General features: G+C 42.6%; 1 protein-coding gene across 1 annotated transcript in view; it reads left to right on the top strand.

Annotated features, from left to right (window-relative positions):
* The first annotated feature begins 9,182 nt into the window (after positions 1-9,182).
* Positions 9,183-24,740, top strand: part of LOC147019537 (uncharacterized) — a 30,251-nt gene continuing 14,693 nt past the window's right edge. Inside the window, exons 1-4 of the mRNA XM_085896695.1 lie at positions 9,183-9,302; positions 10,874-11,041; positions 11,584-11,646; positions 11,759-11,890. Coding sequence (XP_085752821.1) covers positions 9,258-9,302; positions 10,874-11,041; positions 11,584-11,646; positions 11,759-11,890 — 408 coding nt within the window. The 5' untranslated portion in view covers positions 9,183-9,257. The remainder of the gene's footprint in view (positions 9,303-10,873; positions 11,042-11,583; positions 11,647-11,758; positions 11,891-24,740) is intronic.

A 24,740-nucleotide genomic window follows, 5' to 3' on the forward strand; every position in this document is an offset into this window, starting at 1 on the left:
TATAATTATAGATAGAATTGTGACATCTCTCTCGCCCCTCCTCTCTCGCCCCTCCTCTCTCGCCCCTCCTCTCTCCCCCTCTCTTGAATTGTGATGCCCCCTCTCTCGCTCCTCTCTTGAATTGTGATGCCCCCCTCTCTCTCGCCTATCTATAATTATAGATAGAATTGTGACCTCTCTCTTGCCCCTCCTCTCTCCCCTCTCTTGAATTGTGATTTCCCCCCTCTATCGCCACCTCTCTCTCGCCCCTCCTCTCTCCCCTCTCTTGAATTGTGACGCCCCTCTCTCTCGCCTATCTATAATTATAGATAATCAATGTAACTCTCCCCCCTCTCGCCCCCGTCTCTCGCACCTCCTCTCTCCCCCTCTCTTGAATTGACGCCTCCCCTCTCTCCTCCCCTCTCTCCCTCCCCTCTCTCGCCCTCCTCTCTCGCCTCTCCTCTCTCGCCTCTCCTCTCTCGCTCCTCCTCTCTCGCCCCTCTGTAAATATATTCACAAATGTTTACCAAATGTCTACCTTTCCAACACTGAAAAAAGCAATAAAATGGCCGTAACTTGGGAACCGCTCGTCCGATTAATATCAAACCTTGAAAAGCACATCCGCGGGGCCCCGGCAATATTCCTGGCAAGTTTCAATTAGATCGGACCGTCGATCATGCAAAAATAATAATAATAATAATAATAATAATAATAATAAAATGAATAAATAAATGAACATTTATTGTGACGTCATTTGTGATGTCATAGCACCATGTCTTGTCATTGGTCGACAGATAAATGACGTAACTTGGGAACCGCTCGTCCGATCGATATCAAACCTTGAAAAGGCACATCCACGGGTCCCCGGCAATATTCCTGGCAAGTTTCAATGAGATCGGACTGGCGGTTGTTGAGAAATGGCGGTCGCAGACAGACAGACAGACAGACAGACACACAGATTGCTGGAATTATAGATGGATATCTTCTTCTTCTTCTTTCGGCTGCTCCCGTTAGGGCTCGCCACAGCGGATCATCTGTATGATCCGCATAGTGATTCTGCACATGTTTTACGCCGGATGCCCTTCCTGACGCAACCCTGGTCGCCTCTTACGACACAGGGATATGGTACACCAATTTTAACCGGGGTATCCACCAGCCCAGTACACTGGTACTCACTTTGCCGACCTCAGAAGGATGACAGGCTGAGTCAACCCCCTGGTGTATTAATTCAGTGGCCCAACGGGGCTTGAACTCAGGACCTTTTGGATCCCAAGCCGCTGCCCTAACCACTGCGCCAACACCAGGCTGGAATTATAGATAGATATATCAGTGAAAAATTCATTGCTGGAGGGAAGAAATAATTCTGTGGATGCTTTCATCTTTTTTTGTTTCTGAGCTCCTTGGTACCAAGTTAAATAAACTTTTCTCTGAAGTAAAGTACTCTGTTGTGGAAAGTGAATTACTCGGTGTCTGTCAGATTTCAGTGGACAGGATTTACATTCGAGTCGGCTAAGACGTTAAGAGAAAAAATTCCACAACAGCTACAGAATTGTACAACGATCACAACAAGGCCAGAATTCCTCAACAGTTGGTGCCGTGACTCGGATGTGCTGAATCCCTGGAGGCAGTCCCTGGAGGTCCGGAACGGCAAGTGCTTGAGTAAAGGTAAGCAGAGCGTTCCCTGACAGTGAGCCTGTCTTAGCGGGTAACGCACTTCAAACAGAGAGTACATGTCAGAGAATTGCATGTGGATTGAATTTATGTGGTTCAAACGATAAGTACAATAGTTGTTTTAGAAAAGTGTTGGCCAGCATTAAGAGAATTTTCACAGATATGCCCAGTCTGCCACATTGTTTCCACAGAATAAATGTTTTGGGCCTGTACATGTATGACAATGTCTACTCTATCATTTCTTTGAGTCTTGTGTTTATAATATACCTAAGTAAAAAGTTACAACAAAATATGTACATTTTTGTAAAGGGTGTACTCACTTTTGTGAGATACTGTATATATATATATATATATATATATATATATATATATATATATATATATATATATATATATATATATATATATATATATATTTTGTCTCGTGGGAAAAATATTTTTGTCCTTTCCTTTTGTCTCGTGGGAGAATCAAAGGCGTGCGTTGCGATTTCTTTTTAGTTAGGTTATTAAATCTTTACATCCAACGAACCCTCCAACAAGCCATCTAACAACCATCCCATCTGCATGACCCCTCGGCCCATCACGATCCACCACCAACCAGCTGCCTTCTCGCACCCTGATGTGCCAAGGCAAGATCTCACGGTTCCGGTTTCTCGGCTGCCACGAACGTTGTAACTCTTTCCCGACAACTTTTGCAACATTGATACTGTTACTCGTCAAGTATGAACCCGCGTGGAAGAGTGGCTGGGGTTTCCCGGCAGTGTCCAAGGCCCCGCCTCAAAAGGTATGCTGTGGGACCCTGTCCAATCAAAGGCAGACAGCGAGGTGTGTTCACCAAGGCCCCTCCCCGCTTAGGGAGGTCCATAAATTCCGAGCACTCTCTGAGGCAGGGTTCTTTTTGGGGTCTTGGAGAGTCTTTTTGGGGTCTTGGAGTCTTTTTGGTGGGTCTTTTTGGAGGGGTTTTGCTGTCAGGAAAGGGGTTTTTGCTGTTACGAAGGTCGTCGAGGCGGCGAACGTGTCTCTGCTGGCCCTCTACAAGGAAGGAAAGAGCGACCCCGACCCCCCCCCCCACCGTGGACCCCGCTATTCACCACCCGAGCTCTGCCACGAACCTTGAGTCCCACACGTGCGACTGGGGACCAAACCAGCGACCATTGTCAGGTGCCGCAGCACAGAGTACCCCCTTTCTCCGACGGCCAGGTACCCAACCGAACTCTGACCCCCAGCTTGTCTCTCTCCTCAGCTGCGAGAGTCCAATAAAGAACTCTGGGTTTCTTTTCATTTGTGTGTGTGTCTGCGTGTGGGCCCGTCTTGAAGTAGAACTGAATAAGTGTTTTTCGATCATTGTAAATACTTCTTGCATATTCGTGTTAAGTCTTGCTTTGTGTCTTCATTTACTGTAAATAAAACTTGTTAGAAATGTTCCCAGTTCATTTCCATCCCTTCTTGAACTTGTCCAGCATGGTTCGGATTTGAGTTTAGGCGGGGTTTTATCCCCGATAATCCGTTCATTCCAGCCGGCACAGCTTTGGCAGTTTCCGCTCGGCTGCACCCGAAGTTGGTAGTCACTAGTTGGAACTCTACCGCAGTCGGTAGAGTGATCCGGTTCGAGCAAGACGTGCCGAGGACGTGGTTTCCCCGGTAGTCGAAATCGCGTAGTTTTGGTTGTAGACAAATAGACTTGGTTATAGACAAATAGACCCTACGCTACATGGTTGAAATATTGGCGACCACGCTCGGTTAAACGACCCGCCGGCGGCTCGCGGAGTTATCCGAGCAACGGCCTACAATTCCGGGGAGTTTGGTGGGAGACTACGCAAGCTTTCCCCACCTAGTGGTCGTTCTCGCCACCGACCCCCAGCCCACAACAATATATATATATATATATATATATATATATATATATATATATATATATATATATATATATATATATATATATAGTTCCTTATGTGGACCAATAAATGAAGCATCACTTCTGCTTGAGCCAGAAACGTGTGCATGGTCGATGCTGTTACACCGTCCCTCAGATGGACGTTAAACGCATGTCCCGTCTGCCAGCATTCGTTGGTGGACGTTAAAGATCGCTTTGTGAAGAGTTGGTGAGCTATCGCCGGTACCATGGCCAAATTCAAAATTCCTGCCCTAACTAGTCGAACGTCAGGCCTGGCCAGCCGGTTCGTGAACACTCAGGCCAAGCTCCCCCCGACCGACCGACCGACGTGATATGATGAAGATGTTTGAGATGATGAAGGGTATCGATAAAATAAGTGCAGAAAAATTATTCAGCACTATAGACAAGGACCACAGCCTGGGTGAAAAAGAGGACAGTTAAGTCAGGCAGGAAGGAGTCTTTTACTCAAATAGTAATTAATGCTTGGAATTGTCTCCCTGGAAAGGTAGTAGCAGCTGAAACAGTAGATAAGTTTAAATTGGAATGGATACCAGGAAGAAGGGGGGAATTTACGCAAGATAAACAAGGGCATGTGCCCCGGGGCTTCCACCACCAATCATCCAGGATTACTGTCATGATCTACTGTCTGTCTAATTATTGCATGTCTTGCTTAGCCAGCCGAAAGTGTACATGCAAGCAGCATTCTCGTGTAATATATGGTTCTGGTGCACAGACATGAACATGTACACGCAAGCAATATCCATGTTTTATCGGCCTCTGTATGTGCCTACACATGTCACTATGAAAATTAGATCGTGCAACATTACATGTAATTAATTGTCTGATTGTTGGTGTGAATTATAGCTTATTAACCCCATATTAACTGGTATAGCAAATTTGCCACAAAAGTTGGGCATTCAATGGGTATTTGACAAGTCGAGATGGAAATTGTTTTGCCAATATAGTCCGCATTCACTTGTTCGAGAGATTGTTACCTTTGCCACCCAAGGTGAAGGAGGTTATGTTTTCACCCCTTTCTGTCTGTTTATTAATTGCTGGAATCCTTCAGATTTCGGCAATTATGTTGGTCGGTTGTGTGTGTCATTCTGTGTGTCTGTCTGTCTGTCTGTTTGTTTGTGTGTTTGTTTACCCTGTAGCAGCCACACCATTTCAGCGATCATGACAAAACTGGGTACAGACGTCGACCATGTTCCAACTTAGACACTTGTCGTTTTTGGTGATTCTAGGTCAAAGGTCGAGGTCAAGGTCACCGTAAAACCGAAATTCTTATTTTCGCAATAACGTTCGCTAAAATGGTTGTATCGACTTCAAACCAAATCCAAAATGTGCATCTTCCAATACTGCATCCAACCATATGTCTCATTTGGGGTGTCACACCAACACCCATCTTAGCGGTCAGGGGTCGAATGTCAGTGGTTCGGGTCAAAACTATCAAATTGTGATAAAAACGCCATTTCAAGTCCGATTGACTTCCAAGTTATGATCATGACCAAACTAAGTGCTATAACTCATTAAACATTAGCACTATCGACTTATAAGAACCAAATTGATTTCCAGGTTTTTGTTTTTTCAGAGATCATGGAGATATGACAAAGTTATTCCGGCAATTCCTTGCTCAACGAGCAATTTCATTTGTTTGTTTGTGTGCAGGATATCTCAAAACGTTGTGGACAGATTCGGATGAAACTTGGTGGGCAGGTTGGGTGTGTGACAAGGACGAACTGATTAGATTTTGGTGAAGATCCAGATCCGGATATAATAATTTTTAAGTGATTCTTCACCATTGAAAGAAAAGGCCAAAAACGACATGTAGAATGATATTTCAAAAATGTATTTTTTTTTTTTTTACATACAAAATTATGATTATATCCAGAATTGCTACATCAGATCAGCAATTGTATTTATATTAGACATTATATTAGACATATGTATTTATATTAGAATTATAAAAAAATTATTGTGATAAATGTTGCATTTCAATAAATTAAACGTCGTTATTATTCCACTAGCTTTCTTCACGAATACTAACATCACCCTAACATTTTGGAGTTATGGAGGAGACACACAGACACACAGACACGTTTTAGTGTAGATAGAAGGGTATACAATGATCGCAGGATATCTGGGTAGCTTAAGTAGGGATGGGTGATTGTGTGCATCTGTGCATGTGTCGTGTCTGTGGGGGTCTCGTCAAGGGGTGGTGTGTGGTTAATGTTGTGTGTTTCTCACGTAAGAACCGCCTTTGCCTCTACTCCTCTCCTCTACCCCACCTCGTCCCCAATCACCCCTCAAAAAACCGCTTTTTAAAAATTTAAATAATGGTCGGATATTTACTTCCCAATTTTTATGTTGACACCCTTGGCATATGCCGGGCGTGCCCCCATTGTGTCATGCACATTCCTCCCCTCATTCCTACAATCCATAATGAAATTGCTTTGTTTGGAGGGTAAAATTGGTCTGATGTTAATGTGGCACAGGCATAATGGGCCAAATGGCCTCCTCCTGCATCTAGTTTCCTTGTGCAGCGTATACCTCGGTCAATATTCGACCATTGACCATTTTTGGTGAATTGTATCCAATGATGACCATATATGGAAGAGCCTTTCCTGGCAACAGCACTTTTTGTAAACTGCATGGATACCAAAATAAGATAACTGAGTCGCGTTGCCACCTTCTAACATTTCGCCGCCCGCCCGCTCTGCCCCCATGTGACAATATTCACTACCAGTATAACCGAGAAGGAATCTACACTGATGGAATGTGATCTCATTGTCATGCATACTTCCCATGTACATTGATAAATACAAGCACCATGCTTCGTCGTCTACTTATTATGTACACAAAATTAACCTTGATTGACCCAACACTTTCATTAGATATCCTGTCGATAGTCATGGGAAATAATGTAAAGGAAAATATTATCGGAACTCCCCCTTCCCATGTAAAGCATGACGATCAAAAATGTCAGTGCAAGAAGCAATCGTCATGAAATCACCCTTCAGGTATGCATTACGTCATGATGTCAACGCAGCATCACCTCACGCACATCCGGTGTCACAACGAAGGTGACAGTCGTAATGTCGTGGTGTGATACTGAGATCCCACCCCACCACCCTTCTTTCCACTATCGCTGCGCATTGCCCCCATGACAGACCCTGCTAGTCCAAAGGGATGAATGAACGTTTCGCACAGGGTGGAGTTGTTTGTCAGGTTCGAAACAAAATAAAGTGTTTCACAACCGAAAACATATTTAAATGTATTAAAGAGAAGGAATGCCAACTGCAGCAAACATTTCACGAGAATCTCCAGCAAGATGATACCGCCTGGAGACTGTCACAGAGAGTTTCAACATCTGTGAGGAACCTCAATGATGCAAGGCAACAACATTCCTTCATGGATGGTTGAATATTACATCTCATGTACCGAGCTGTGTGCGTTGCCTTTATTTTCCGCCATCTTGAGGGACGATGAATTATTATGTTGCCTTATCTCTGCATCGCACAGTCATCACTGATATTTTTAGTTCGGCCTTCATAACACTCGTGGGCCCGTTGGTCCAAATTTTCATTGGTCTTCACAGCCTTGAGGCATTACCTCAGACGATCTTGGGGCAAGGGTGGGGATTATATGTTCGTTATTATCATTACCAAATTATACTGCTATTATTATTCTTAATATTATAAGTACTAGTGCGGGCCCGTAGGTGCGTGCCAGTATGTGCAGCTTCGTTCCTTCGCTCTCGTAAACGACGACTGGATTGGGGCATTGCTTCAATTAGATCGGACCAACCGTATCATAAATGGCCATAACTTGGGAAACACCTGGGAAACATACTCAGGTCCCCAGCGTCAATTGTGACGTCATATCAAACGAAGAAGAAGAAGAATTGATGCCCCTCTCTCTCCCCCCTCCCCTCTCCTCCCCCTCTCTCACCCCTCGTCTCGCGCCTCCTCTCTCCCCTCCTCTCTCGCCCCTCTCTCTCGCCCCCACTCTCACACCCCCGCGCCCACCACCTCCTCTCTCCCCCTCTGTTGAATTGTGATGCCCCTCTCTCTCACCCCCCTCTCTCCCTCCCCTCTCTCGCCCCCTCTCTCCCGCCCCTCTCTCCCCCTCTTCTCTCGCCCCTCCTCTCTCACCTCTCCCTCTCTCCCCCTCTCCCCCTCCTCTCTCCCCCTCCTCTCTCCCCCCTCCCTCCCCCCTCCTCCTCTCTCGCCTCTCTGTAAATGTATTCACAAATGTCTACCAAGCACAACAATTAATTCAAACCTTGGGAAAAAACAGCTTTCAAACCCTTGGGAAACAGCTGTTTCCCTTGGGAAAATTCAAACCTTGGGATTAATTAATAATTTGAACAATTAATTCAAACCTTGGGAAAAAACAGCTTTCAAACCTTGGGAAACACTTGGGAAACAGCTGAAACGGATGAAGAACGATATCAAACCTTGAAAAGGCACATACTCAGGTCCCCAGCGTCGATTGTGACGTCATACCAAACGAAGAAGAAGAAGAATTGTGACGTCAATCGTGCAAAATAAATAAATCAATAAATAAATATTAATTGTGACGTTATTCGTGACGTCATAGCATTCGTGATGTCCTGTCTGGTTGACAGACGTTATTGGTCATTATTGGTTGACAGACAATATATAGGTCGTTATTGGTTGACAGACATTGGTCATTGTATCACGTTATTCTTTTTATTACTGCCAATTATTGTGCTATTATTATTATTAATATGCTGTTATCATTATTCTGAGATATCTTTGGGGAAAAAATGGCATGATAAGGTGGAACGACACTTCAGCTGCGATATATACACCTTTCCAACACTGAAAAAAGCAATAAAATGGCCGTAACTTGGGAACCGCTGGTCCGATTAATATCAGACCTTGAAAAGGCACATCCGCGGGTCGCCAGCAATATTCCTGGCAAGTTTCAATCAGATCAGATCGGACCGGTGGTCGTCGAGAAACGGCGGTCACAGACACAGACACAGACAGGCAGACAGACACACACACACAGATTGCTAGAATTATAGATAGATTAATTAATACTAGTACGTGCCCGTACGTGCAAAATAAACGAAAAAAAAACGAAGGCTTGTGACATCATAGCAACGTGCCCTGTCATTGGTTTGGTAAATAAATGGCCATAACTTGGGAACCACTTGTCCGATTAATATCAAACCTTGAAAAGGCACATCCTCAGGTCCCCAGCAATATACCTGGCAAGTTTCAATTACATCGGACCAGTGGTTGTCGAGAAACAGCGATCGCAGACAGACAGAGACAGACAGACACACAGAGATTGCTGGAATTATAGATAGATATGCTTTGTTGTTTATTTTTATAATTCGAATGCCATGCCGTGGAAGGACGTGTTAAGCTGCGCCAATAAGCTCGATCGATCAGGTTCTCCGACGTAGGTTTTTATTCAAGCCATGACAGGCCACCATGCCGGCCCGGGATGATGTCTCACGCGCATGCGCGGAACCGAACATGGGAAAACAACAACAACAACAACAACAACAACAACAACAACAACAACAACGACAACAACGACAACAACAACAACAACAACAACAACAACATTAATGGCGCTGCTCTGTACACCCTAATACGTCGTGTGTTTAAAACATGGGCATTCTTCTGGGTTCTTTGTAGTTAATTCACCTAAATCAACTCAGGAGATCATGACGATCATTTTGGCCTTTCAAACTCCACCTCAGAAAGATCCGGTAAGACACAAGAAAAACGTGCCTCACACACACCTCATCCATTTACAGTCGAAGATGGTTCAGGTAAACAAATATATCGGTTTTTGTGATGTGCATGATGACGTTTATAGATAATCGATAATGTGATCCCCCCACGGTGGCCAATTATATCACATGAGCAGAGTACCCTCCCTATGGCGATCTTGTTCTCAGTATCTAACACGTTCTTTCTGAATTATGATGCATGCCTTTATGTGGGCGGTGTATAGTCAGTCAACTGACAGCTCTGTGTCGGCAAAAATAAATAAATTGAGGACTTGTGGTTTGGGACAGTTGAGGACTTGAATGAGAAATGGGGAAGGGATGATAGAGTTGGGATCGAGGGGTTTGAGGCTTTTGAAGGGGGAAGGGGGGGGGGAGGGAGTTGAGGACATTGGGTTGGGAGGGGGTTTGAGGATTTGAGGAGTTTGGGTGTGGTGGCGGAAGGGAGCAGAGAGAGGACACAGTTGGGAGGAGGGTTGGTGACTTGGTATTGAGATTGTGCGTGTGGTCAGGGGGGAGAAGGGGGGGGGGGGTTAGGGACCTGAAGTCACAATTTACATTTTGCAGAATTTCCATAGGTTCCAGATAGTCCCGTTGGGTCTTTTGGGTTCTTTTGGTATTTTGGGCCTTCGGGGTCTTTTAGATTTTTGGGGGGGTCTTCAAGGTCTTTGGGGTATTTGGGATTCATTGGGTCTTTTGGGTGCTCAAGGTCGTTTGGTTCCTGGGGTCGTATGGGTCTTTTCAGTCCTCTGAGTACTTTAGATTCAGTTTTTGAGGTTACAATTGTGGTTGACTTCAGGTCAGCTATCCAACCAATGGGTGAGGAGCGGATATATACATATATACATACATGCTCACATTACATTGAAATCCTCGATTAATATCACCCCAGTATGACGTGTAACTCAGTATATAACTATAAACCCAAGGTAGGATTCTTCTTCTTATTATTTTTGTTTTCTTCTTCTTCTTCTTTTCCTCTTCTTCTTCTTCAATTCTCTTCTTCTTCTTTCATGAAAGACAGGTGACGTTCACCATGTGTTGTGTATGAAAAAGGAAGAAGAATAAGATGATGGAAACTCCCAAGTGAGTCCAACAACGACGGACTCCTGCTAGATAGTTTTCCCAACTGCGTCCTGATCCCAAGAATTCCGCGTCATATTCAGATTACCTAGCATAAGTGTCGTTTTAGAATTCAACGGAAAAGAGAAATCACAGAAACATCACTTGTTAAAACGTCTACACCCAGAAACTGATAGTATGAGTAAGTGCTCTTTCTCCCTTGAAATCGCCAACGCCTTGTCGCATGTGTAATAGTTACTTCAATCACTTATGAACGATTTATTTCCTTTATTAGAAACCCGGCCTCGACTGACAAAGTTCATATCGATGACATCAGGAACGAAAGTTTCAGAAGTCAAAGAAAAAAAAAAGAATGAAAGTGGGGGGGGGAGAAGAAGCATTATATATATATATAAAGAGGAGCTGCACCTTGGAAGGAGTAAATTAAGCGAGACATATTACGTGTCCTGTTTGTCACACCCCAACAGAAAGAAAAACCTGGCCATTCAGCGACGATGAATTTACTGTCATTATGTTTTGGCCTTGCTTCCTTCACGACACTTCTGAGCCATGCAGGGTCCATGTCGCCGAATCTCTGCCAGGCGTATTTGACAACATACGATTCGTTGAAAGAAACGTTAAAAGCGACACCGTGTGTAAGTATGATCACGCTTCTTCTACTTATTATTCTTCGTTAACGGTCACTATTAATTCCCGCTCTTTCTTGTGGGGTAGGCCGGTTCGTGAACACTTAGCTCGAGTCTTCACGAACTGGCCAAACTCGAGTTAGGGGAGGAATTTGTTCATGGTGCCGGAAATTTACTCTTCGTGAAGGACACCGTGAGATGTTTAACGTTCACCACACGATGCTAGCAGATGTGACGTCCATTTTAACGTCTATCCGAGGGGAAGGCCACACATTGATTTATCACCTTGCCTGACACGTTATCGCTGGATCGGGATTCGAGCCCAGGCTAGACAGCTTCGAGGCGAGATCACACACGCACGAGTACACACACGCACGAGTACACACACACACACACACACACACACACACACACACACACACACACACACACACACACACACACACACACACACACACACACACACACACACACACACTGATTAATCGCCCTACCTGTGAAACACCGAGATTTGTTTTATCGAGTCTGTTTGCTTTCCGTTTCATTTCCAGGATTCTTATCCGATGGCATGTGACGTGAACAATTTCATGGAGGTTCCGAAGAGAAATGTGCAGGTGTGCCATCATTATAATGATTTTTATTCACTCGGGTCAATGGAATTTGTCCCTTTTTTTGACGATCCACCTTTATGTGTATTAATTATTGTTGTTCCATTACTCCCAACAGACCAAGAGTCGTGAGTGCCTGGAAAAGAAAATCGCACAATTGTTTGCTTATGTCATTGGGTCGTCAAAGTGGCTGCCATACCGTCACTCGATCTCCGAGAATTTCGCATCTGTCAAGAACGGATGCCGTCTGGTATGAACGTGTTCCGTCGGTTTGTTATGTGATTGCATTTCCATAGTCTAAGGGTAAAAGCGATTGCGTTACTATACTTGGTGGCTTAATGGTTCGAGCATTCCTCTCTGTCTGTATGCCTGGTGTTGGCTTAATGATTAGGGTGGTGAGCTTGGGATCTGAGGGTCCTAAGTTCCAATCCCACTCAGCTGTTGAATTATACCGGGTGGGGTTGACTCTGCCTGTCATCCTTCCGAGGTCGGCAAAATGAGTGCCAGCTTGCTGGTATCCGATGTCGGAGTGGCGACCCGTCTAGGATTGTGTCCAATAGCCAAGGAGACTGCTTTGGCAGCACCAACGCTCTGCACAGAGTGTGGTCCCAATGGATGGATGGATTCCTCTGAGTCTGGGAGGTTAGTGGTTTGAACCCTGGCCGAATCGGACCAAGGACTTTTAAAATGGCATGCTCAGCATTTAAAAAAGGATACAGCAAGGATAAACAACAAGATGTGGGCAACAAAAGTGCTGCTTTTGATTGGTCTAATGGCCTCCACCTCCATTGAAGTAGGTACTTTGTTATTTCAATCTCTCTCTCTCTCTCTCTCTCTCTATCGAGTGCAGCCTGTGGCTGCTGGTTGCATCATTTGTTGGGACACAGCTATGCCGCTGATGCAGTGTCCCCCTTACAAGTACAATGGTACTCATTTTGCCGATCTCAGAAGGATGACAAGCTGAGTCAACCTCCTGGTGTATTTTAATTCAGCGGCCAACGGGGCTTGAACTCAGGACCCTAGGATCCCAAGCTGCCACCCTAACCACAAAGCCAACACCAGGCTTTGTTATTTCAATGTTTTACAAATATTATAAGCCATCTCGATGTGATAATTTATTTAATACCTTTGTCAGTTCTCCGTCTCTCCATCATATAATCGTGAGATAATGGAATCCCGCGAGCTTGTGAATTAAATTTTGCTGTCATTATTTAAATTTAACTGTGGGTGTACGTTCATCATGAAGAAGATAATTTATTAACACCATTTAGCGAGTCACAATTACTTGAGAGTGGCGATTCCACGGGACGATCTCGTGAGAATGTGAATGGGGACGATCTGAAGGTAGTGTTTGGATAGTTACCCTCGCTGGAGGAGAGGGTATTGCATTTTGGGGTCTGTTTGTTTGTTTGTCTGTCTGTCTGTTTGTCTGCACAGAACTTTAGTGTTTTTCTCTACAACCACGTGTCGGATTGAGACAATTTTCACCATCGAAGCCGTTACTCGTGTAGAATGTTTTATTGATAATTATGATGTCATCGGTCACGTGGTGTGGCAGCCGTGTTGGAAAAATGAAAAACTTTGGACCTCTATCTCTAAAACCACACCAAGGAAAAAATTGAAACTTTGTACATGGCAAGTACTCCTCATGGGGAATGTGATTTTTTTATGACATCATCGGTGCCTTAATTATGATGTCATAATTGCATATGTAAAACGCTACATCTGATCAGTATGAAAATTATTTGAGGGTCATCAAGGGATAAAATAGTCCACAGAAAAAGGTTTTTTTTATGACTTCATCGGTCACATGATTTGGCAGCCATAATGATTTTTTTTAATTTTTTTTGTAAACTTCAAAAATCTTCCTCTCTGAAGTGGCTCAACAGATCGAGGCGACACTTTACACATGTGACCACCTATCCACAAGGAACTAAAGGTTCTCACACATGACATCATCGGTCACATGGTTTGGCAGCTATATTGGATTTACCCGAAAACCTATAAATCTGCTTCTCCAGCATGGCTGGACAGATTGAGGGGAAACTTCACACAAATGTTCGCCAAGCCTTGGGGCCACCAGGATATTCACGAATAATTGATGTCACGTGGGCTGGCAGCCATATTGGATTTACCGAAATTTAAAAAAAAAATTATTTCTCTTGAACCGCTTGATCAATAGACATGAAACTTCACAATTGTGATCCAGTAGTGATGCGGAATATATATTTTAAATTTCAACCTGACTGGATGGATAGTCTGGCAGGAAAAAAAAAATTTAATTTATTTGATCTGGGTACTTTTTTTTTAATATATCTTATATATTATTTCCGAGTTTGTGGTTTTGTGTCGCGCTATCTTCGACTTTGTTCTGCGCTCGAGTAACGTGATATTCGGCTTACATTATCTCAAAGACCATATGAGGTGCATGGTACAAAAAAAAAGTACATAAAATGGTTCTGAAACAGTGAAATAGTATTCCACTTACTGCATTAAAGTAAAATTACTACTGATACTCTGCATCAGTTCCTTTCTCAAACACACCCACCCCAACATGTCGCGCAGAGCGTGGGTTATGCTAGTATTTAATAAGGTTCACTTAGCTGTGCCTGGATTGGTTTGAGGGTAGAGGAGTAGCAGCTGAAATGCGAATCCTCACCAGGTTCCTCCTGATTACTTCATCTTTGCTTTTTGCTTGTTTGGGTTCCTTCTGATGACTCCAATGCAGGACTGTACCTATATGGTCTTCCATTTGATTTGAATTGAATATATTTTAATCCCATTCAGAATTCAATTTATTAATAATAAACGTCATGGGTGAGGGTCAGGTGTCCGATGAAAGTGGGGTTGTATCAAAGCAGGACGCCCTGATACCCAGTCATCACTGCCAGCAGTTATAAAGTGGCAGTTCTAATTATGTCTCGAATTAATTACGTAACACACCAGTGCACAAACGCCACACAAAATTCACCACACAAAAAAAGTCCTGGCAAGGGTCTGAAATCTCTGATTTCTCTTTCTCACTTTGGTAACAAAAGACATCAACTTGTGAGTGGTGTTAAACACAGTGTAAGAGGACTACTACAACCCAAAGGGGAAAAAAAGGTCACGTGATGAATTGGGGGGAGGGGGGAAGAGTCCCCCCCCCACCCGTTGTTTAACCAGACAAGACTATTACAAAATAATGGTGTGAGGTTAGTAGAGAAAGCAGGTTAAGTGGCATAACTACCTTTAATGTATACAAAATGCAACAATAATGATAAAATGTGGAAAATGCCTAATGTCAATACAATCGATATTGTTGAGCAAATACACACAATTCATTGAATGATCAACAAAACAACCCCTTATTAGTAAATGGCATAACGTTGCAATGTGTTTTTCATCAGAAGTGTATTGGAGCTGCTATAGATTCTTCTTCATTCATGTGCAGCACAAGGCTGTGGCATAACATCATTGGCTAACGGCGAGGCTGTGCTGCTGATGTAATGCCCTCTGCTGGTCAGGGCAGGAATTTGGAATTTCACCGTGGTGCCGACGATAGCATGCTTAATCTTCGTGAAGACGGGACATTGAATTTAATCCATGGGATCTTTCATGTCCACTAACACCGGCAGACGGGACACCCAGTTTAACGTCCATCCAAGAGGTAGCACACACATTGATGAATAACCCTGCCTGTGAAACACTGGGATGACAGTTTATAGTTGGGTTGGGATTCAAACCCAGGCTTGAGAGCTTAGAGGTGAGTGTGGTATGCACATTTGTCACTCTGTCAGCCACAGCCAAAGATGAAACAAAATTACCCCAATGGCCTGAAAAGCAAAAGATAACTCACCAGAAAGCAAAAATGATTGAAAATCACCCAAAATTAACTTTGTTTTTGCTAAAGAACAAGCGGTAGAGAACTTACATCAGCTCTATTTTCTGAATACAGGGGCTGGAGACCAACAAAGTAGCTACAACCTTTATCTTGTGACACTATTAGCCCCCCCCCACACCCTGGCAGGTTTGGTTGACATTGGATAATTAACTATCAGATGCATCGGCCAAAGACATGCAGAGCCAGGCAGACACCAAATTGGAAATTTCAGTGTGACAGGGACTCCCACTAGGCCACGATTGTGTTTTGCATGAGACCTCCAAATTACGAACGCCACCACTGGGTGGGAGAGGGGGGTTGAGGACTTGGGTTGGGAGAGGGTTAGAAGACTTGGAGTGGAGCCTTGGGGTTGGGTTTGGTGAGTGGGAGTTGAGGACTTAGACATGGTGGGGGTGTTATATTAATCAAGAAACATATTTAGGGAGCACAGAGCAAGACGATATTAAAAATACTTGATGTTTAACTGTTCTTTGCCGAATATTACTGAAGTCATATTTTACATTATGGTACACGGAAACTACGCGGATAACTGCTGGTAATTAGTAATAAGAGTTCTCTTCCAGGGAACTTAAATGCAAGAGGAGGTCATTAGGCCCATCAAGCCTGCCCAATAGTTGTTTGTCTGTGTTCTATCCTTTCAAATGCTGAGCATCAAGCAAGGAAGCAGCATGTACCATTTTAAGGTGTGTGGTATGACTCTGCAGCGGTTCGAACCACCGACCTCCCAGACTCAGAGCGGATGATGAAACCATGGTACTACCGAGTCGGTAAAATATATTTTTTAAATCTGTAAACATCAAAAGGCACGAGTTCACCACTTGCTTGATATGTGTACCAAATTTCGTAAAGATATCTTGAGGGGATTTGTAGTTAAGCTCCGGAAACGAACTGTGACGGACGGACGGAACCCATTTCTATATCCCCCGCCAACTTCGTTGGTTGGCGGGGGATAACTAGCATCCGTTGAAGACAAAGTCTTCGATATCCCCCACCACAGTAAAAAAAAAAATTTAATCTGTAAGCATCAAAAGGCATGAGTTCACCACTTGCTTGATATGTGTACCAAATTTCATATAGATATCTTGAGGGGATTTGTAGTTAAGCTCCGGAAACGAAATGTGATGGACGGACGGATGGACGGAACCTATTTCTATATCCCCCGCCAACTTCGTTGGTTGGAGGGGGATAATAACAACAATGAGTTTATTGTCATATATATATATATATATATATATATATATATATATATATATATATATATATATATATATATATATATATATATATATATATATATATATATGTGATGTACATACAATGAGAAGTACTTTGACTTGCTTAAGTAGTTGCTGCAATCTTGCCCTTTCTGGCTTTGATTAGTGATCCAAACTGTAAATTCTGTTCAAATTTCAAGTTGATCCAATGAAAATTGACAATTTTTTTAATGACTTTGGCCATTGATGTCAAAAACAATAGGCTTGTAGCTTTTGATTAGCTTTACCAGGTTATTGGGTTTCTTGAAGATCAGGATAGAATTACGACCTGTAGGCGATTGACAGACAGAATAACAGACTCGACCAACGAATATAATTGCGAATCTTCGATTTTGTAAGTTATAATTATGTAGTACCTTTTAGGTGGGATAGAAAGCTAAAGGTTCACATACTGAAGCAATCAAAAGCCAATATCCCAGGTATAATCACAAAACCGTCAAAATGTCCATAAACGAAAATATCCGTGAATAAAAATCGGCCAGTGCAGACTCACTCTGCTCACAGCAGGTCACGTAATGCAAGACAATGGAGCTTACACTCAAACTGGTTACTTTGCAACACTACCACTTTTGCGTCTCATTTTTAAACTTTTGCTGCATTTACATTAAAAATTACCTTCACTGTAAACTTTTAAATATAGAGCTCATTGTAATCACTAATTCTCTATTTACTTTAACTATATACTGTAGCTGCTTGCTGAATGCAAGTGAAATCCACTTCATCAAAAAGAAAAGCTCTCTCACAATCCACATCATCAAATATATATAAAGCTTTTAGATTTATTATCTATGCAAGTAGTGTTCACCCAAGTATTTGCTTGCAGTCTGAAAGCTTGCCCCACAAGTGTATTATATACATTAATCTCAGTCTGCAAAGACTTGAGTACCATATGTATGCCTCCTAGTTTAGAGATGATGTGTTGGTATAATTTATGCACATGACATTAGTGTTGTGTTATAGAGTCAGTGTGCTACTTTGGTTGAATTTAGTATTCCTGGCTGCAAACATCTTGACTGGTGATCAGCAGGGCAGAGACAATGTGCTTGCATGGCAGGCAACACTTGTTGTCAGGTCAGGTCACATTAGATCTGTGACTTGTTAGAGGTACTATGTAAACCTGCACTAACCTGATTCATGGTTGGGTTGTTGACGACTAAACCGTCTCCATCACCAGGTTTCCTGGTGAAGAGGGTGTATGGATATGAACACTCAGTAGGATTAAAAACAAAACCTGTTAAAGGGCGGAGGAGCTCCTTGTGAGCCAATGTCCATCCATATCTCGTGCCCAATTGTGTCTGTGGACGTCCTCCTGCAGTTGGATTACTTTTTTTGGAGGTTGGTGGCAGGATTTGCACTCTGGCCACCATAAAACACTTCATCCTGCAAAAGTCACAAATGTAAAGAAAACTGAAAACCCACTCCGTAGGAGTACCTTCTGTGCAGGGCAGCACATTGGTTGACGGGATTGGGGCAAAGCCAACAGGACCCCATTCCTTGATGATAGGAGGAAAAGCACGGGGTAAACTTCCCAGGTCAGAGTGTGGCGGTGTGTGGGGGAGTGGTGCTGAGGTGTCGCAGTAATTAATTGGATGGGATGATGCAATCACCCATAGCCCTCACCCACGGGTGTGAAGGCCAAACCCAATACACAAACCCGGATTAGACATGGAATAGTGGCACCGAACATGTGACCCAAACATCCAATCCGGAAGAAAATCCACCCTCCAATCCCACTGTCTTTATTAAATCGGTCCCAAACATCATGCTGATTGGTCCCCCTCACAGCCCAATCATGACATGCAGCTGTTCGCATTGGACGTAAGTACAGTTAACGTCTCTGTAAATGCGGTTTTATAAAAAAAATTTACCTCTGAGGACGAAAGACAGTGGTCTTCTGAAACATCAGAGTTTTAATGAAGAATTTTAGAATTTTATTATTATTTTAGGCTCAGTGTACTTTTACTCTTCAGAGAAATTATATACATATTCATATTCAGTAATGGCCAAAAATATTGGCAACCTTGCACTTTTTTCAAGTAACTCACAATTTTCTCGAAAATAAGTTGAAATTGACAAAAGTATTTTGTCTCCACAATTCTGTATTTCACTGTTAACATTACAGAACCTTTGTTTATGATTCAGAACTTAATATATCCTTTTCAATCAGAAAATAAAAAGAAATCGCATTGACAAAATTAAGTACACCCTGCACTTAATAACTGGTGTCACAGCCTTTGGACAAAATAACTGCAGTCAAGCACTTCCTATAGCCATAAATGAGCTTCCTACACCTCTCCACTGGCAGTGTGTTCCACTCTTTTTGTGCAAACTGCTCCAGTTCTCCCAGATTTGAAGGGTGCCTTATCCCAACTGCTGTTTTCAGATCTCCCTTCAGGTGTTCAATCGGATTTAGATCTGGACTCATTGCTGGCCATTTCAGAACAGTCCAGCGTTTTGTCTTGAACCATTCCTGGGTGATTTTTGAATTGTGTTTGGGGTGATTGTCATGCTGCAAGACCCATGACCTTCCACCGAGACCCAGTGTTCTGACACTGGGTTGAACATTGAGCTCCAAGATGCTTTGGTAATCTCCTGATTTCATGATACCATGCACACATTCAAGGCACTCAGTGTCAGAGGCAGCACAGCAACCCCAAAACATCACTGAACCTCCTCCATGTTTGTTCTTTTTGGTGTTCTCCATGTAGGGAAGGTGTTCTTTTTGTTGAAGGCTTCATTTTGTTTTCTCTAAAAAGAGAGATGATGTGCTTTACTAAAAAGCTCTAATTTGGTCTCATCTCTCAACAGGACATTCTCCCAGAAGGATTTTGGCTTGTTCAGGTGCGTTTTGGAAAACTCCAGTCGGGCTTTCTTATGTCTCTCTCTCAGCAGTGGGGTGCTCCTGGGTATCCCACCATAAAACCCTCTTTCATTGAGTTGGCGATGGATGGTGCGAGTTGAAACTGTCTTACCTTATGTCTGAAGGTCAGCTTGAATCTGTTTGGCAGTTGATCGAGGTGCTTTCTCCACCATTCAAACAATCCTTCACTGCAATCTTCGATCAAGTTTTTCTCTTGCGGCCACGTCCAGGAAGGTTGGATACAGTGCCGTGGGCCTAAAACTTCCTGATCACATTGTGTCTGGTGGACACAGGAACATCAAGGTCTCTGGAGATGGACCTGTAGCCTTGAGATTGTCCTTGCTTGGCTACAATATTGTGTCTGACCTCCTCAGACAATTCTCTGGTTTTCTTTCTTTTCTCCATGCTCATTTTGTGGAAGACAGTGACACAAAACAGCAGAATGACTCCTTTTCTCTCTTCAAACTGGTTGAATGAATGATTTTTATGTTGCAGACACCTGCAACTCACCACAGGTGAGTTCAATTCCAAAGTAAATGAGAATCTCCTGCTTGAAATCGAATTATTTCTTACTTCTCAAAGGTGCCAAAATATTGTCTGGCCTATTTTAGGATTTCTGTGTAGAATAAGCTAAGATTTAGTTATTTTTTTTCAGCTTTTTTGTTTTTTTCCACTGCAAACCAAAGAAATACATATGTGGACACCAAAATATTATTTAGTTTTAACAATTTTCTGGAAGAAATGGTGCATTATTTGAAAAAAGTGCAAGGGTGACAATACTTTTGGCTATGACATTATATAAAAATATTTATTTTTAAAAATATATTATTGGGACCATACTCTGCAGAGCATTTGTGCTGCCGAAGCAGTCTCCTAGGCTATTGGGCACAATCCTGGACGGTTAGCCACTCCGACGCAGGATACCAGCAAGCTGGCACTTGTTTTGCTGACCTCAGAAGGATGACAGGCTCAGTCAACCCCACCTGGTATTGATTTGAACTCGGGACGCTCGGATCCCAAGGCCACCACCCTAATCATTAAGCCAACACCAGGCATGTATACGTATCTGTATATACACACACATGTCATAAAAACATTTTTTTTTAGATGCTAATTTATGTAGGGATGTTACTTCAAAAAGTATGTAAACAAGGTAGGTATTGTCACAAGAAATGATCATGTGAAACGATCCCTACATCTTTCTTTGAATAATGGTTGTCCCTAGAAAAGACACCATGCATGTGTGCGCGCGCACACACACACACACACACACACACACACACACACACACACACACACACACACACACACACACACACACACACACACACACACACCTTGTATTCTTCCCATTTCTCTACATTCCATAATTTCTTGGGTCTATTATACATTCTTTGCTTCTTTCTAGACAGTCCAGGGTAGGTGTAACCGGTTAAACCAGGGTAGATCCCACCGATTTGTTGTCTATTTATTTGGAATGTTATCATCCATGACTTGCTTCCTTTTTTCTTTCTTTCTTTTTTTTCCCAAAGCTATGCCATTTATTCTGCATCGAGGCCACTTCTTCATCCATGTGCCTGTGGATGTTTTGGTATTCTTTAATGTCTGTCATTATCTTATTACAGTCAGCCTTGTGTTGTAGGAAGACTTTGTGAAGTGGTTGTTTGTTACTTTGGAGTAATGTCTCAAGGAATGTTATCACCGTATGATGATCACTAAAACCAGACCATACTGTATGTAGCTTGACTGATCATACTCGTGTTATTTGCGAACACTTGATCAACAATATTGCTTTCTCTTGTTGTCCGAACAAATTGATCCAGCCCAGTACTTGCTGCAACTTCCAAAAGCTTCTCAGCAGGTTTCCTTGATGCAGAGCATCTGGGAATGACCATATTATGCTCCCAGTCGATGTTGGGTTGGTTGAAATCACGTTGGAGTATGATTTGTCTTAACTTCGTTATTTATGTTTAGGGAGAAGTGAATTCTCGCATAAATTTTTCTGTAAGACTCACGTGGCTGCGCCTGTATGGGTTTGATGGTTGTGGAGTAGCAGCAGAAACCCGAATCCTATCCAGGTTCCTCCTGATGACTCAGTCTTTGCTCTTTACTCCTTTGGGTTCCTTCTGATGACTCCAATGCAGTATTTGGTCTTCCATTTAATTTGAAGACCTGTTGAATTCCAATGCATCACACGGACAATCGAGTGTTGATGTAATCGTGCCTTAGCCAACTGTTCTAAAAAGCACGGGACATTGGCCTTTGATGTTAAGCTGACACCACAAGATTTCCATACCTACTTCCAGATCCTCTCTACGAACACTAGGCAAGTCCTTGTACGCAAAAAAAGATTCCTACATGGCTGTCAGCTGGTCTGTCTTTTCTTTGAACTGAATATCCAGCAGGTAAAAACTCTGCATTATCAATAGAAGGATCTCACCATATATCTGTGCCACATGTATAAAGTCCAGTTCAAGTTCATGAATTAAAGTTTTCCGTTCCACTCTTTTTCATAATGTTCTGAAAATTGATACACGATCCCCATAAATTTGGCTTTTAGCACGCCATTGTTTTGACCTTCGGCCCAATATGTGTCTGCACATTATCGTCTGTACCCGATTCTCCGATGGAGTGAAATGCATCCAGATTCACATGCAGGACATAACCAATCAAAATAAGAAATGTCATTTAACAAGTATTTCACAGTATCTGCTACTTCACCACATTCTGTGTGTCCAATCAACACAGCTATCACAACGGAGTTTGCATGCTGTGGAATGTGACGCGTAATTCAAACAAAGCCGTTATTATCCTGCCTCAATATCTCTATAATGTTGTGTTTATACACCCACACAGCTTGGATTATTCCAGGAGATACAATCTATGTATTTCATCCATATGCATGAATTGCTCGCTTACTACTGCAAACGTCTCACACTTTGTCCAAATTACTAACATTCACCATGACCAGGATGTCCAATGCCTTATCAACAGGTTTAAAAAAAACACACAAAAAAATGAGATGACTTCTAACCTCCACATGTTCTAAAAACGATGTAGTGAGATAAAAAGTTACAATGACAATATTTTCTACCCTCTCCCTTCTTTCATCCCTCTCTTCCTCTTCTTTCCTCTCTTATTCTTTCTACCACTTTTCCTCTTACTCTATAAATTTGTGTCACATGAGGGTGTGGGTCGGTCGATTACACCCTCGTCCCATGGACTGAATCAGCAATGTTTACCTTCAGAACTTACTGTGTTGACGTACGTGACCAGAATTGTTCCGGGCTGCTGTTTATATTGTGAGACAGATAACTGATTACCTCTGCCACCGAAGGTGGATGGAGGTTCTTTTCACCCCTGTGTGTTTGTCTGTCTGTCTCTGTCTGTCTGTCTGTGAGCAGGATATTGCAAAAAGTTATGTGCAGATTCAGACGAACCTTGGTGGACAGGTTGGGTGTGTGATAAGGAGTAATTGATTAGATTTTGGTGAAGATCTGGATGTTAATTGTTTATTTCTTTAATTAAGCGATTCTTCACCATTAAGTGAACTAGTGCATGCCTGTACGTGCGTGACCATACATGCAAAAAAAAAACTTTCAAACAGTGTGCTAGAAACAACAACCACACAAGCCGTTCCTTCGCGCTCGTGTGCCCGTACATGCAAAAAATAAATCAATAAAAAATAAAACTTTCAAACAAACACACAGGCCGTTCCTTCACTCTCGTAAACGACGACTGGATTGGGGCATTGTGTTTATCTATAAATGCGCATAAGAAATCGAGAAATTATTAGAATACAGTAAGTCATCACTATCCGGAAGTCCGTACGTTGTAACCCGTAATGGGGAACACGGCTGAGGTTCTCTTTCCCATCGGCCACGCCTACGCAGCACCATGTATTGTCATTGGTTGGTAAATAAATGGCCATAACTTGGGAAGCACTTGTCCGATTAATATCAAACCTTGAAAAGGCACATCCACAAGGCCCCAGCAATATACCTGGCAAGTTTCAATTAGATCGGACCAGTGGTTTTCTAGAAACAGCGGACACACACACACACACACACACACACACACACACACACACACACACACACACACACACACACACACACACACACACACACACACATACACACACACACACACACACACACACACACACACACACACACACACACACACACACACACACACATTGCTGGATTTATAGATAGGAGCAGGATATTTCAAAAAGTTGTGGACGGATTTGGACAAAACCTGTTGTATATGTTGGTTAAGTGACAAGAACAAGCCAATTGGATTTTGGTTCAGATCCGGCCTATCAGTGGGATACAAAATGTAAACTGTTCAGCCTGGCAGAGGTATGCACTCCACTGAGTGCCGTTCTAGTTTTGACAGTTTTTTCCTCTAAGGATTGCAAGCTTGGACATGCTGAAGGAAAACAGATGATCAAAATAGTACCTATCTGTATTATTGTTTCTGCCATGTCAGTATATATAACTGCCAGGATGAAATTAAAGCTCAGATTACCTGCAATTTCCACCTGTCAATGGGCGGTTTTGTTTTTCGCAACAATTCGACTCCACGGGTAAATCGGTATGGTAGCGCTCTAAATTATTTTCCAGGATTCAAACTGGATTTGTTCATAAGTCTAGAAGTCAACGATAACGGCATGATGTTTACTTCTCTGAATCGTTATTTATTTTTTTTTTTTTACCAGAACAGTACTTGGTTGAATACTAAATTCTCAATGAAAACTGGACAGATCTATACTAAGCATAGACTTCATCTGCAAGATTTCCCCTCCACCTGTTTATCCACCTCTGCCATTCACAGCATGAATGAAAATGCTCTACAAGTGGTTGTCCAGATGTTGTGTGTTCACCTCATTGTCACTGAGAATCCTACACTCAATCAAGATCAATGCTTTTAACTCTCAACCTCAAATTAAATAATTAAGAGAATTATTGTGTATTTTGAGTTTCTCAAATGTCAAAGGCACCAGTTGCTTGCATATAGTGGCCTGCCATATATAAATGCCAGACTATGCTGGTTTGTGGTCTTTCAGATCTGTTGA

The sequence above is a fragment of the Eptatretus burgeri genome, chromosome 9 (assembly GCF_056783735.1).
Source record: "Eptatretus burgeri isolate ZD-2024b chromosome 9, Ebu_testis_v1, whole genome shotgun sequence".
Classification (NCBI taxonomy): Eukaryota; Metazoa; Chordata; class Myxini; order Myxiniformes; family Myxinidae; genus Eptatretus; species Eptatretus burgeri.